The sequence below is a fragment of the Diplotaxodon limnothrissa genome, linkage group LG16 (genome assembly GCF_057381915.1).
Source record: "Diplotaxodon limnothrissa isolate DT_005_m linkage group LG16, D_limnothrissa_male_GT1.1, whole genome shotgun sequence".
Classification (NCBI taxonomy): domain Eukaryota; kingdom Metazoa; phylum Chordata; class Actinopteri; order Cichliformes; family Cichlidae; genus Diplotaxodon; species Diplotaxodon limnothrissa.
Genome location: NC_140611.1, coordinates 8,322,199 through 8,337,732, shown reverse-complemented (window position 1 = coordinate 8,337,732; position 15,534 = coordinate 8,322,199). Strand labels below are relative to the sequence as shown.

The window sequence follows — 15,534 nt, the reverse complement described above, 5'->3', positions numbered from 1 at the left end:
GCAACTTTTCTCCCACATTCAACAAAATGACTGTGAGATCACTTATTGTCTAATATAGCTCAGAGAATCATTTCATCTGTGATTGGTTGTAATGTTTTAGCTCATCTGTGTGGATAAGACCCAAGTTTTAATAAACTGGACTTTAGCCATAAAGCAAGGCAAATACTCGTGCATGTTGTTTTTCTCTAAAATAATATTTATTTAGAGGCAATAGTACACAAGATATCCACCAACAAATCTAAAGCTGATAGTGTAGCAGAATTATGAAACATGTGCATGAGACCAGCAGACGATCTCTCTTTCATCCAAACACACACACGGTGCCTGAGGCCAGCCGGTGTTTGTACTCATAGAGGTAGTAGGAGGCTTGAGGGAAGTTGCATTTCATCTCCATCCTGCCCGGAACAACATGGACGGCCACACCAGATCCCAACCCCTCCTGCAGCTTCTTCAGCATGCGGGAAGCCAGGTAGCGCCTAGCCCTGCCTGGGTCTTCTTCTATGGAAGCGTACACCTCAGGTGGTGGGTTGGGGATCTTCCATTCCAAATCCACGATGAGCTGGTGGATGCGGCTTTTATCCAGTGTAGTGGGTGTGTCCCGGTAGCACGCCACCACATGGGGGATAGGAGCTTCAGATGCCACGGAGAGCAAATTGCCAGGCTGTCGTTCTGTCGCTTCACCTTCATTTTCTCCTCCTTCCTCCTCCTCCTCCTCCTTGGGTCCCACAGCGGGGTGGAGCATCACCGCCCAGCGCAGCCAATCGTAATTCTTCTCCAGGGTTTTCAGGATGCTCCCTGCCGCCTCGTCTGGGGGCAATCGGTTGTGGACGGCCTCCTGCAGCTGCTGCCGTATATCCTCTTCCGCCTGCTCCAGGAAGTAGCCTAAGCAGCGACCTCCCGTGTTCTTCATTTTCCTGTACAGAGCGCCCATACGGTCAGACCAGCTCTTGATAAGCAGAGCCTGGTCTCTTCCTGTTAGGGAAGCTTGAGTGAAGAGGCAGAGCAGACCAGTGCCCAGGACAAAATTTATCTGTCAGAAGAAAGAGGAGAAAAAGAACGTGAACATGTGAAAGTGTCCATGACCCATAAATCCTTTAGCCAGCATTTTAGTCTGAGAAAGTGGAACCACAGGAACAAAACAGCTCTTTAATAAACATGCTTTTTGCCTTTAAATGGTGTAAATACACCTCACCCTAACACTGTATGTTGAAAAAAATGACAATGCACATGACAAACTGACTGTTCTCCTGTGACCCAGTCACCTTTCTGAGTAACAGCTGTAATTCATAATAAAATCACTGCTCGCAAGGCTTTAACAAACCTGACCTTTATGAGTCAAAAAGCACTATCTGGATATCCAGTGTTAGTCAGGCTCCTTTAGTGACAACACAGAGGGTTCTTATAATAATAATATTAATAATAATCAAAGCATTATTATTTCAGGTTTGGGTAATTATCTTATGTAGATGTAAGATTTTGTCTGGTTTAAGACAAAATGACATCGCCTTGGTTCTTGTTTCAGCACCAGAAGCATAATCACAGCAGATTACGTTATCACCTAAAATATGTTTATCTATGATAAGTTCTTCAAGGTTAAAGAAACTTGGCTGTAGTTTCTTTGATTAGCAAGGTCGGGCTCTTCAGGCTTGACCACATGATTTGCAGCCATGACTTTGATTACTATAGTTGGTTCAAAATGTCCTTCTCTCAAAGTAAACCCTGCAGCTATATACACTGTGTGCAAAATAAGCTCCTTTTTCTCATTTTTATTTAAACCACACCATGAAGGCACATTTTGCAACTATCATTTCACATCAGTTAGCTCGCCGTGTTTTTATATAAGTGCACTTGTGCAAATCAGTCCTTGAAAAGAGAAACGTGCAAACAAATTTACTCATTCAGAAGCAGAAGCTGCTTCAGCATTAAGGCTAATCCACACTTAAGCCCTTTAATAAGTGGACTCTGGACTGATTTGACTTTCTTGGATGGAAACTCTTCTCTTCACTGCGGTGATGACTGAAGAAAACAACTGTTCTAAACGGACAAGCAGCGCAAAGTGTGCACACTTCCTTTAACACCGTCTTACATTTTGTTTATAACAAGGAGGTCAGTGCTGACCCCACACAGCCAATTATGGTTTAAAGATAATCATCTAACTGCTTTTATATAACAAACAAGCCTGTGACTTCTGGGAGATTCATTTCCTGTAAAATTGGACAGTCGTTATGTAGCAGACTGGCTCTGTGTGTCTTGCCAAGGGGAATGACAGATGGACTAAAGGACCCACAGTGACCATCAGGTCACTTTTAAATGTAAGAAATAGAAAAAAAGAAGTCTGTTTGATTCTGTGCATAAAGGAGGAAAATGCTTTTATGGTAATAAAACCAGTAACCTTTCAGTTTCTTTACAAGAAACTAATGATTTTTAAATTTTAGCTTTAAAGCCTGAGCTCTTCATCTATCGAAGCAAGCGACAGAACACATTTGTTCCCAGCACAGGCAAAGGTGGAATTTGCCGACTCAGCTCACGAGAAAGACAAGAGAAGGTCACAGCGCCGCAGATTAAATATTCAGTTTATTTTCATAGCAAGAAGACAGATGCAGCATGCTTCATTCCCCACGGGACCTCAGTGCCTTTCTGTCACATTTATCTTTTTTGCTATGAAAACTAATAGTTAATCTGGTACAGCTGTGCTTCTCACTGCATTTTCCTCTCCTGCATTTTTTCCATAACTCGTTCTCAGTGGGATTGGATATATTTGTGCTGTTATATATGTGACTGCATCTAACATAGAGTCTTCATTTTTGGATCTTATATAATGAAGTTCCAGGATTGTTTTTTAATTATATATTTTTTTCCTTTCTCTTGGTTTGTACTTGATTGGAGATTTGTATTTACGGGATACCAAACTGCTTTAGACCTTGAAACTGAGGGCGTGTTGAAAAAGTGACCAGTTCTTTTTTTTTTTTCCAGACTGTCCTTCAATGGGCTGTTTGAAGTATTTTGGGGGTGAGGTTCGAAGCTAATTTATGTTTGATCGGGGGACCAAATAATGCATTTTGCCAGTGAAGGTTCTCACAAAGATAAATGTGCCAAAAAAAAGTGTGTGTGCATTTGTGCATAAGATTGCACAAACCTCACCTCAGGCTTGCGTGCCTGTGCATAATGAAAGTCAAATAAGAAAAAAATGAAACTTTAATGACCCCGACTCCCTGCAGCCAAATGAGTTAATCACAAATACCCCTCCACACCAAGCACCACCCTTCCACATCCACTAACCTTGACGCAGAACTCGCTCAGCTCCCAGCGTTTGGGCTTGTGGCTCAGTATGACCTCCTCCAGCAGTGGGGGCTGGTCTGTCAGCGCCGACACTCCCATTAGACGATTGTAGAGTGCTGTTAGCTGCCTCTCCAGCCGGTAATCCTGCACGTACTGCAGGAACACCTCAGTCTCCTTCTTGGTGAAGTCTGACTGGGCCCTCACCTAAAACCAGAGGAGATGGAGTGCATCTAAAACCCAGTGGTTCGGGGCAATAATAAACTCTATACTTCAGTTTACTACAGGTCAAATTAAAAACATGGCATTTTCCTTTAATATGAAGGAATGTTAGTAAATAATCTGGACAAGGACACATAAAGCTTTTCCGGTTCTCACACTCAGCACCTTTTCTATCAATTTAGGTGTTTGCACTCACATTTGGCAGCTTTTAGCTGATGAAGAGTCTCATTATCTCTCATCCGTTCACTCCAAAAATAACCAGCCACCCAGAAAATGACAGTGGGTAAACGTTTCCATGAATTCATTTGCTGCCTGTGTTTTTGTTACCACCCCACCTTGCCACCCTATCCACCACCAGCACCAAATTCAAATACCTGTAAACTTATGACATAACCAAATGCCACACTTAGCCGCGGAAATAATTAAAGAGAAAAATAGAAGGCGTAAGCCTGTTAATACGAGTCAGTAGAAATGAGCAGATGCTTTAATCATACATCTGGTCCCATATTTTTACATAATACACTCACAGTGATGAATTCAAATGCAGTCCCAGTGTAAGCTTAGGGGTCTTTGTGCTTTACTTTTAAATATTTGTACTCTTCAGGCTTTATATATGCCAATTTATTGCCATAATACTGTTTTACATCCACCAGTGCTTCCAAGTCCTTCACCCTGTTTTCAGACAATTTGATAAAAAAGACACTTCCCAGGATTAATTTCACCTTAGAGAACTGACGGTGAAGCTAGCAATTGAAAATTTGGCCCAGGTTTTGATAAATAAACCTGCTTCCAGTCAGAATAGGGTCCAGAGGTTGGAAACTTCACATATATTAGACTATAGGCGTATGTAAGAAGTGTTTTGAGTAGAAAAGGAGAGCACAGGCAGGATTTCTTTTTAGCATTTTTTTTTATTTTCTTTGATTTTAATTGTGGATTATTCAGTCTGTGTATGGTTTTATGTTAATGTATTTATTTATTTGTCTGTCATGGGATCAGTGAATAAAGATAAAATGTTCACGTCCCAGAACTTGAGGCATGATGTTCCAGTTGCTCATTTTATCTGCATACCCATTAAATAATTATATAATAAAATTATCACCATTGCTAATGAAATACTTGCTTTTATAGTCTCTTTTCTAGACTTTGCATCATTTATTCAGCTATATTACACAACCTTGCACATAAAATTGTGTTTATGAGGTCGTAGAGTTTTCTCACCGCAGTGCCCAGCTGGTAGTACACCACAGCCAGGTCGTTCTCCAGCTGATGGACCTCCTGGTCCTTCAGCAGGCCGTAGCTCGTTGCTCCCAGCTCCTGGTCGATGTGGTCCAAGTTCTTCTTGGCCAGCTCAGTCTCCTCTTGTGTAGCACTGCCACCAAGATAGGAACAGATGCCCTGGACCAAGACCCTGTGCACAGCAAGTAAGTAAAGACACTCCTGGTTTAGCCCCCCCCCCCAAAAAAAAGACAAAAAAACCGTTTGTATATAACAATAAGTTTGCATAGCTACAATGTGAATTATCATGTCAAAGAGGAACACCCACCTCACAGTCTGCATGTAGCCCACTGGCTCCAAAACCTTTCCAAACATCGCCATGGCTCCTGAGCTGTCCTCTGGAAGGTTATCTAAGGAGAAAATGAACAGTTGAGATTTAGAAATGATGGAAGTTGGTGTAAATCACTGTGACATTTACCAGATCAAAAATCCTCTGGTTCTTTTTACACCTCACCTCGCTTGTTCGGTGTGCAGGTTTGTGCTGACCTTCACAGTGCGCTATTTATATACAATCAGTGTATCTGATAAGCGCCTTCCACCTACAATACCTTTTTGAACTTGAGAGGAAGAAAAAAGTGATGCGTACAGATTAATGTAAAGCTAGATTAACATTTGTGAAATGCTGAGAGGTGCATGTTCACCTGTGCACATGTATTGCAGGTGTTATATTTTCACATAATACCTGTATAAATAGTACATGTCATTTTCCAATCGTTTAGTCCAGTGCAGATCCAGGCTGTGGAGACAAACACAAGATCCTCTATTCATCAGAGGTTTCCTGGGTTCAGTTTCTCTGGGTCTATACAGCTCCATCTCCTGGCTGCATGGTCTCAGTATTTAACCTTTTATCCGGGTTATTTCTGGGGCATGTGGAGCCAAACAATATTGACATCTCTTTAAAATGGAGGCAACTGAATGTGTTAATATAGACCTGGAGCATTATCTCACATTAAAGGAGGGGTCATCTTCTATTTATCCTGAAATATAGCATTGCAGACTATTCAAAATAACATATACTGTACAAAAAAGCGCATCTAATCTTTATACTTGCTACACATGATATCCTTCTCTGTTCCATTCTGTTTATTTGCACAGCATTTTGAATTGAATTCTCCAGAAACATCTTCTGATGTAGGTTGCATAAAAGGTCATGGAGTATTAAGACAAAAGCAACGTTGAAATGGAGTCAAGTCGATTAAACAATATAATAAATATTTCAGTGTCACAATGCCGAGCACGATATGAAGAAGTAACCATATACTCATGCCACTAAAATGCGCTGTCAAATAGAAAAATATCAAACGTTCGTCAGTTTTACCTTGTCTGTTAACACAGGGGGCGCGAATAAAACCCTTTGCACGTTAAACACTAAAACCCAAGAAGAAGAAGAAGAAGAAGAAGTCTCTTCCGCTTAATACCGGAAGAGGCGCCAAAATTGAAATTTAGTTCTTTCTGCCGACATAGAAACGATAAACAAACGGCCTTTGAAGGTCTGACGTCGGTTTCAGTTTGCTCGTGTCGGACTTTTGCCTGAAAATGGACTCGACTACACAATTCTTCAGGAAGCTGAAAAAGCTGGCAGTGACTCTGGAATCTGAGACTGCCAAGCTCCAGCTCGCATTTGAAAACCGCAACAGCGACGACGACGAGAGCGGTGAGAAACACGCTGACACACAGGCTGCTTAAATCGCTTACAGTGAACTCATCGCACATATCTCAATATGAATTCTTTTCTATTTCAGAAAAGACAGCCAGAGCGATGCGAGCCTATCATGAACTGAACTGTGACGTAGGGAACCTGAAGGTAAAAGTTAGCACGTCTTTTTTTTTTTTAAATTGCATCTAAAGGTGGCGACATATACACAGGTTAGCGCGACAATGCAATATTTTATCAGCAGCTGCAACAAAGATCGTTAAATGCGTTATGTAAAATTAACCAAATGCATTCAAAAGTCCTGCACTCAAAATCTTACTTTAGGCAAACTTTGTATTTAACATATTAAAGGTAGAACTGTGGTGATGCACGATTATCTATTACACTTTTACATCCTTTATACTGTGGCTCCCAACTCAGAGACAGACCCTTTCAAAAGGCCAAGATAAATGTGGTTATTCTCTAATTATTGCCTTTCTTTTAAATACAGTTTGGCCTGCATCGTTATAAAAGCAAGTCTTGTCATTTGAAATGCCTGAGTGCACTTGTTCAGAAGGCATAAAAATTAAATTGCATTTCTGTGCTGTGTAACTGCGTACAAAACGCTATTGATTTTACCTACAAAATTACTACCCGTTATGTATTACTGCAGGTAAAACCATTTTGCTATTGTTGAACTCTCCACTGAAGTGAGAATAATATAAAGTCTTTAGCTGCCAAAGGTTTTCCACGTCTTTGACTTCTGTTAACTTGACGCTTATTTCAAGCATCATAAGGAATATCTGTGTGTCATTTATAAACCGATTATTCATAGCAATATCTTTATTGAAGACTAATATTGTAAATTGGTCGGGCGGTTCATTTTTGAATGGTGAGTGCTCATCACTTCTAGTCTCTTCTCGGGTAGGGACAGATCCAGGATGCCTTGGCTCAGCAGAAAGCAAAGAATAATGAGGCGAGCAGCTTCATTAAGGCGTGTAGAGTAATGGACCAGAAAGTCTTCAAGGACATTGAGAGGCTGAAGAGACACTGCGAGAACTATGGTTACCAAGCTCCCTGTGACACCCAGAGATCAACCAGTAAGTATTAACAATGGCAAAACGACTACATAACACTGGTAATCACGTGTAATGATTTCTTTTCACTTAAAAGAAAAGCGACATGCATTTATGGTGTTCTTATTGTGACTTTTTCTTGTATAGAGCCTAAAGATCAGGCGGAGGAGGCTAAAGATGAAGAAGCAGATGACGACTCAGTAGAAGAGGAAAATCAGGAGGAGGATGGAGGGAATCCTTCCTCAATGGCTCCAAAACCAGAGCTGCCCAACACTGATGTGCTGCGAACTCCACAGCTCTCTGATTTTGGTTTGTCTGAACTGCACCTAAGGAGAGTTCTGGCTGGGACTGAGTGGTGTTCAGAAGTTCCCCCAATGCCTGAGATGAACCTTCCTCAACCCTCACTCAAAGCATCTCTACCATCGCCCATGCCCATTACCCCCAAATGTAACCTGCGAATGGATGACTACGAACTCCAAACACCCCAGATGCACGACTTTGGCATCACAGAGCACACAATGTGTCTGAACAATGACTTCACCATGAATCTGTTCAAGAAGACTGAGAACCAACCAAGGTAGAGTGGTATGAACTATAATGACCCCTGTCGGCCACACTCAGGGTTTGTAGTGTTACTACTGCAGGTCCTTTAAGACTTTACTGTGTAAAACGGCTTTTTCCTGCTTTATGAGTCTCTTCTTGTTCAACAGACCATTACAGGACACAACTGAACCACCAGTGAACGGTTTAATAGACAGTTTGCAGACTAAAGGTATGAAACTGTCAACCTCATAGCTCTTCTTCACCCCACAATAGGTGACTGTCATCTACACTCATGGAAAAGAGAAAGTTTTCACAAAACTCTACGCTGTCCTGTTTAAAAACTAAGTACGCCCAATGATTCAGTACTTTGTAGACACGTCTAGACCCATAACTTGAAGTAATAACTTGAAGTAAATATACAGACAATAACTTGAAGTAATTGTCTGTATAACTTTATCAGTCTGTCAGTTTGTCCTGGAGAAATTTTGGCCCACTCTTCTTTACAACATCAAGTCTGTGGCCATTTATGCACCGCTCTCTTAAGGTCTGCACTTTGATTGTACCATTGTTACACATTGATTCTTTTCTTTGTCAGCCATTCTGTTGTTGATTTGCTGATATTCTTGGGATCGTTGTCCTCTTGCATGACCCAGTATCAGCCAAGCTTTGTCTGTCGGACAGATGGTCTCACATTTGATTCTAGAATCCTTTGGCATACAGAGAAATTCATGGTCGATGAATGACTTCAAGGTGTCCAGGACCTGTGTCTGCAAAACGATCCCAAATAACCACCCTGCCTGAATGCTATTTGATTAGCTGCTATTTAAGATCTTAGTTTCTGTGGAACGGTGTACTCACCTTTTCACAGGACTGAACAGAGTTCAGTGAAAACGTTTTTTTCACACAAATGTATAAAGTATACATCTTTAGTAAAGAAATCGGATGTCTTTACTATTCAGGAAACAAGATGTTTCTCTTCTTCAGTTGTCTTTTTCTTGCATGACTTTATCCAGCACTTAGTTTATGATCAGATGTTTCCCTTTGCATTTATTTTCATCTTACATTTTCTAAACAGTGTTTTTTCGAGTGTTATAAACTATTTAAAATATCTTACTATTTATTTATTAGTAAGTTGTAAGTAATCTTATGTCATGACATATTCTGATGCCTGTTAATTAAAAAGTACATGTTTGGATATGGTTATGTTTTCATTGTCTTAAGTTTAATAATGATACAAAATCCCCAGCGTTTAGCCAGTGGAGACTACAAGTTTCCACATCACACTTGTGCAGATTTTTTCACTACTTGGATCTGAAAAAAAAAAGTGTACTGAACATTTTGTTCAGCGAAATCTGACGTCCAAAAGAGAAATAAAAAAACACTGACCAAAACGAGCTTTTCATAGAAAATGATCAGCTTTAAGTACTCGGGAACTACATTTGTTTTTATTAAACAGCTCAAGGCTTTGTCAGTGCACCATTTTTCTATCTGAAATGTTGCTTGTTTTTCAAAGATGCCACCTGAAGGTATTAAAAATTCTATACTATGTATTTAAAATACCTAGTATTTTGAAAAATAAAAGTAGCACATGTAGAGAAACGGCACCAGGCTGTTAAGAGAAAGCACTGCAGTGAAATGGTTCTAAATATCTTCCTGTGACATTGTTTTGATTACCTTCAGCTGAAAAGCTGGAATCACCAGAGCCGCCTGTGTTTTGTACCCCGGGATTCAAGATCAAAAAGACAAACGGTCACTCGTCTCCAACTGCACAAGGCACTGGTGTCCCAGAATTCCCCTGTCACCCTGGCAACCTACCTGCCACACCCGAAGTCCCAGCATTTCAAACGCCGTACGTGAACAGACTAGTCAGTACCAAAAAGGTAAGAAATAAAATGTAACTGTGTGTGTTTTTGTTTCTGACATTTTAATTTCACATCACCTTTTTAATTTTTTAGAGCACACAGCAGCCTGAGCCATCCGTTATGCAAACGGATAATGACACCCAGACCTTGGATCTTCCATCCCCACCTTGTAACAGGGCAGCTGGTTTCAAACGCACCTGGGAATATGATGTGCCCGATATATCCACCACGGGTTTAGAGGACAAGCAGTTGCCAGTGATGCCCAACCTAGAGTCTGCTTTGGGAAATTCTTTACAAAGCGTAAGACGAACAGGAAAGCATTTACTTTTAACCAGAGATGCTCACGGCTTTATGGCAAACAAAATGACAAGTCAGATGTAATACAGTGGGGCAAAAAAGTATTTAGTCAGCCACCGATTGTGCAAGTTCCCCCACCTAAAATGATGACAGAGGTCAGTAATTTGCACCAGAGGTACACTTCAACTGTGAGAGACAGAATGTGAAAAAAAAAAATCCATGAATCCACATGGTAGGATTTGTAGAGAATTTATTGGTAAATCAGGGTGGAAAATAAGTATTTGGTCAATAACAAAAATACAACTCAATACTTTGTAACATAACCTTTGTTGGCAATAACAGAGGTCAAACGTTTACTATAGGTCTTTACCAGGTTTGCACACACAGTAGCTGGTATTTTGGCCCATTCCTCCATGCAGATCTTCTCGAGAGCAGTGATGTTTTGGGGCTGTCGCCGAGCAACACGGACTTTCAACTCCCGCCACAGATTTTCTATGGGGTTGAGGTCTGGAGACTGGCTAGGCCACTCCAGGACTTTCAAATGCTTCTTACGGAGCCACTCCTTTGTTGCCCGGGCGGTGTGTTTTGGATCATTGTCATGTTGGAAGACCCAGCCTCGTTTCATCTTCAAAGTTCTCACTGATGGAAGGAGGTTTTGGCTCAAAATCTCACGATACATGGCCCCATTCATTCTGTCCTTAACACGGATCAGTCGTCCTGTCCCCTTGGCAGAAAAACAGCCCCATAGCATGATGTTTCCACCCCCATGCTTCACAGTAGGTATGGTGTTCTTGGGATGCAACTCAGTATTCTTCTTCCTCCAAACACGACGAGTTGAGTTTATACCAAAAAGTTCTACTTTGGTTTCATCTGACCACATGACATTCTCCCAATCCTCTGCTGTATCATCCATGTGCTCTCTGGCAAACTTCAGACGGGCCTGGACATGCACTGGCTTCAGCAGCGGAACACGTCTGGCACTGCGGGATTTGATTCCCTGCCGTTGTAGTGTGTTACTGATGGTGACCTTTGTTACTTTGGTCCCAGCTCTCTGCAGGTCATTCACCAGGTCCCCCCGTGTGGTTCTGGGATCTTTGCTCACCGTTCTCATGATCATTTTGACCCCACGGGATGAGATCTTGCGTGGAGCCCCAGATCGAGGGAGATTATCAGTGGTCTTGTATGTCTTCCATTTTCTGATGATTGCTCCCACAGTTGATTTTTTCACACCAAGCTGCTTGCCTATTGTAGATTCACTCTTCCCAGTCTGGTGCAGGTCTACAATACTTTTCCTGGTGTCCTTCGAAAGCTCTTTGGTCTTGGCCATGGCGGAGTTTGGAGTCTGACTGTTTGAGGCTGTGGACAGGTGTCTTTTATACAGATGATGAGTTCAAACAGGTGCCATTCATACAGGTAATGAGTGGGGGACAGAAAAGCTTCTTACAGAAGACGTTACAGGCCTGTGAGAGCCAGAGATTTTCCTTGTTTGAGGTGACCAAATACTTATTTTCCACCGTGATTTACGAATAAATTCTTTACAAATCCTACCATGTGGATTCATGGATTTTTTTTTTTCACATTCTGTCTCTCACAGTTGAAGTGTACCTCTGGTGCAAATTACTGACCTCTGTCATCATTTTAAGTGGGGGAACTTGCACAATCGGTGGCTGACTAAATACTTTTTTGCCCCACTGTATGGCTAGATTTTATGAAAGGTTGGTTAAATAAAATGAACTGTAATCTCCAGAAGGGAAACTTCCTTCTTATAGTAACAGACTAATATAGCTTCTAAAAAAATGTTTTCAGTCCATCATAATATATCAAAATATTTTTTCACCACAAGAAATTTTTAAGAAAAAAGGTGTAATAAAAAAATTAAAAGCATCTTACTAGCAAACAAATTCTGTTGTTTTACATGAAGTCAAAAATGAGCTAAAATTGCTCATTTGATTTTCATTCCTGTGCACAGATGAGATTTATCAAAATGTGAATGAAACATGTTTAAAGGTCAAAGTTTTTCCTGTCATTTACAGAGCAATGGGAAAATCCTGAAGTTCAGCGAGAATGAAAAGGTGGCTAAGGAGCCCAATGTCAACAGCCTGGAGTTGGATGGACTCACCCAGGAGTTCAGCTTGGGGACACCTCGTATAAGAGCACACTACCAAGAGCCAACCACCCCGGAGATGCCAGACCTGAGCTCTGTCACACAGGACATCTGTAAAGTTAGTCTTGTTTAGTCCCATAAAAGCACTTTTGAAATCCATAGGTTTGCTGTTTGCAGATAAATTCATGTTCCTTGTTGACGTAAATGTTACATAACATTTATAATTTGTGAAATTTCCTCTCGTGCTCTTTCCTCCTATTTTGTAGCTTGTGTCCCAGGCTCAGTTGAAGAAGACAACAATGACAAATGAACACCCACCTGTCAAGCCTGACAAAAAGAAACACAGGTAGCCCGTTATAAAATAAGAAATATAGATATAGGTGGCAATATTTAATTCATGAACTCTAAATTAGTAGCTTTTATTGTGTGTCCATTCCAAAGTTGCAGATCAGGCTGGTGCTCGGTAGCAGAGAAGAATATTAATGTAAAATATTAGATATGAGATATCATTTGTATATATTTTTAATAAATGTTGAACTTTTGTGTTGCTTATTTCAGTCTCTCCTGATGAAATATGTGTTAATTTCTTTATTTCACTCAGTTTTATCCATTCTTACATGATGCGTGCCTGCAGTCTTTCTTTCAAAACTTTGATTGTGACGTGTCACCTTCCATCCATTCCTCTCCCAGATCTGCAAGTCTGCCTGAAGTGTCAGAGAACGAGTTCCAGAGTTTACCGAGCTACCTGAGGCAGATGAGCCTGAACAGCCTCAACCAAACGGTTCACAACATCAACAATTTCATGGCAGAGTATCAAGGTCAGTGTTATATTTGTGCACAGGGTCATGGATGAATGCAGCTCTTGTTTAAACAGCTCCGGTTATGGAGGATGGCTGCGCCCTCCATGACTCTGGTTCTACCGGAGGTTTCTTCCAGTTAAAAGGGAGTTTTTCCTTCCCACTGTTGCCAAGTGCTTCCTTATAGGGGGTCCTCTGATTGTTGGGGTTTTCTCTGTAATATTGCAGACCTTTACCTTCCAATATAAAATACCTAGAGGCAGCTATTGTGATTTGGTGCTATATTAATAAAACTGAATTGAATTGAATAGCTTTGTAACTGTAGTGGAGAAGAATGTAATCATACATTAATGTACTACAGGACACACCACAGTCAAGGTGCGTGAGAAACGGAGACTCTGACGCAGCAGTTTAAACTTCTCACTGAGGCAGTGGTGTTGATGTCGTGGTCAGTAGTTTAGAAAACACCTGTGATCTCACACACAGTGGTTTTCAGATTGGCTGCAAACTTGGAAAACAAATTATCTTGCTGGTTTGACTTTTGTTCAGTTGGATTTGATTACTGCAGTTACACTGGACTTCCACAGATTTCCTTTATTAAATCAGAGGAGCGCTTCCTGTTTTAAAAATAGCGTCCAGTAGTTTTCACGGTTATGCTGAAATCCTTCCCTGAATAAAGCTGTCATCCTCTGTTAGTTTGGACTGTTAATTAGCAGCAGAGGGTGCTATTTGCATAAGTAAACAACCAAATGGGAATGAACAGGTCTGTGCTGGCGATGTTTCCCTTGGTTACTCAATGGGAGATCATCTATAATCCACCCCGTTGTAGTTACAAACATGAGAGGTTAAAAAATGGTTTAATTGTTTAAAAAAACTGAGCTTCTAAAGTAACAAGAAATCTGGATTCACAGAAGCTGCTTTCGGCTGCTTCCTTGTCACAAGCGGGTGCCACAGCAGGTAGCGCTGCCTGTTTGATTTGGCAGTTTTACACCAGATGCCCTTCCTGACACAACCCCAATGAGAAATTAGGATTCATAAACCTGTCAAATTGTTCCTGATAGCAGCAAGAACTAGCTGTACTGTGTTAAACTTTTAGATTGCTTCAGACTGATTACACAATACCATCAGGGAAGCATCTGATCAGACTGAAATCTGAGGATTTGTCCCATTTTTAAAATCAAAGCGTGGGGACATCACATATAATATCTGTATACGACCAAGCCTGTCATCATATTTCATATTTTCCTGTCATATACATACTCTTACAATAGTAGATGCTCATTTTAAACACGACCAGAGTTTCAAATGATGTCGGTGATCCTTGTAAGCCCAAACGCTCAGGTTTCAAACTGCTGTCTTTTCACTTGTGTTTTTCTCATAAGAAAATATCCATTATATGCTCTTGTAAGGCGCACAGCTCTGTTTGTGAGGAGCATCCCATGAGAAGAAAGTTGGCTTAAAAGGAAGTGGCCTTGGGAAGGATGGTGGTGAAGGAGGGAAGCTAAAACTGCTCCTTTCACTGGATGAACTGTGGGGGCTGCACAAAGGGCCACATTCAGATAAACAGTTATTTAAAGCTGTGAATCATGCAAAGTTAACTTGATGTAGTCCAAAAATAAACATGTCAAGCTGGAAATGAGCATATTAGGTCCCAGCTGAATAGATCTACATCGTTTTCTCAAAGTACACACGGTCATATAATGGCTGTATCCACTGTTGTGCTTTCAGATAATTGTTTATACTCAGTGCTCAAGATAACAGTATGATATTTGGAAAGTAAACAAGAGATGTTTGTTATTTCTCTGATTGCAGATCTCTTGATTAAAATGTCTCAGGACATTTGCTACCAGCACCAGGCTGTTCATCTTTATTGTTAGCAGAACAGTCAGTTTGTTTCTTTGCCTGGTTTCATCAGTTTTACATTGATCTGGCTTCAGTGAGGTTTCAGCTACAAAATTACCATCATCAGTTACATAATTGGAATTGTATACCAAATAGATTTCCTCCAGTTTAAGCCCCCGAAACGTTTCAAAAAGCCAGATTTTTACAGACATGGTGTGTTTGTTATTTTAGCGGTATCCCAGCAAATCATCATGTGAACAAGCTCTCATTTCTCTAATCTGTCCCTTTTCTGTGGCGCCCTCTGCAGGAGAAACAACAGAGTTTCAGATGGAGAAGCTGAAGAAGATCATCAGTGTCGGAACCAAGGCCCCCGTATACATCCTCTGTCTCACAGAGCTCAAGAGACTGAAGCATGTGAGAGGAGACCGGAACACCTCTGTGTACAGACTGATCACACACATCTAAAGCTTGTCCATCCGTTGGCGAAAATCTATGTGATGTTAAGCACTTAAGCTGCAGGCAAAGATTATCTATCAAGTCAAACAGCAAAGAAAAACATACATTATGAGAAGAGTCCCAACAAATGAACTCAATCAGAGAAAGCAGC

At 40.9% G+C, this 15,534-nt stretch overlaps 2 protein-coding genes across 2 annotated transcripts; one reads left to right on the top strand and one right to left on the bottom strand.

Annotated features, from left to right (window-relative positions):
• Nucleotides 1-301: 301 nt before the first annotated feature.
• Nucleotides 302-5,094, bottom strand: LOC146615685 (uncharacterized). The gene is made up of 4 exons (XM_085373828.1): nt 5,042-5,094; nt 4,717-4,906; nt 3,280-3,483; nt 302-1,030 (listed from the first exon to the last, which is right to left on the bottom strand). Exons 1-4 carry the CDS (start codon nt 5,092-5,094, stop codon nt 302-304), a joined length of 1,176 nt encoding a protein of 391 aa, XP_085229954.1.
• Nucleotides 5,095-6,309: 1,215 nt separating this feature from the next.
• ska3 (spindle and kinetochore associated complex subunit 3) lies at nt 6,310-15,392 on the top strand. Its single transcript, XM_085374935.1, has 11 exons — nt 6,310-6,427; nt 6,516-6,577; nt 7,335-7,506; nt 7,630-8,059; nt 8,193-8,254; nt 9,706-9,905; nt 9,981-10,187; nt 12,218-12,406; nt 12,555-12,634; nt 12,979-13,106; nt 15,235-15,392. The coding sequence occupies exons 1-11, from the start codon at nt 6,310-6,312 to the stop codon at nt 15,390-15,392; spliced, it is 1,806 nt and encodes a 601-aa protein (XP_085231061.1).
• The last annotated feature ends 142 nt before the right edge of the window (nt 15,393-15,534 follow it).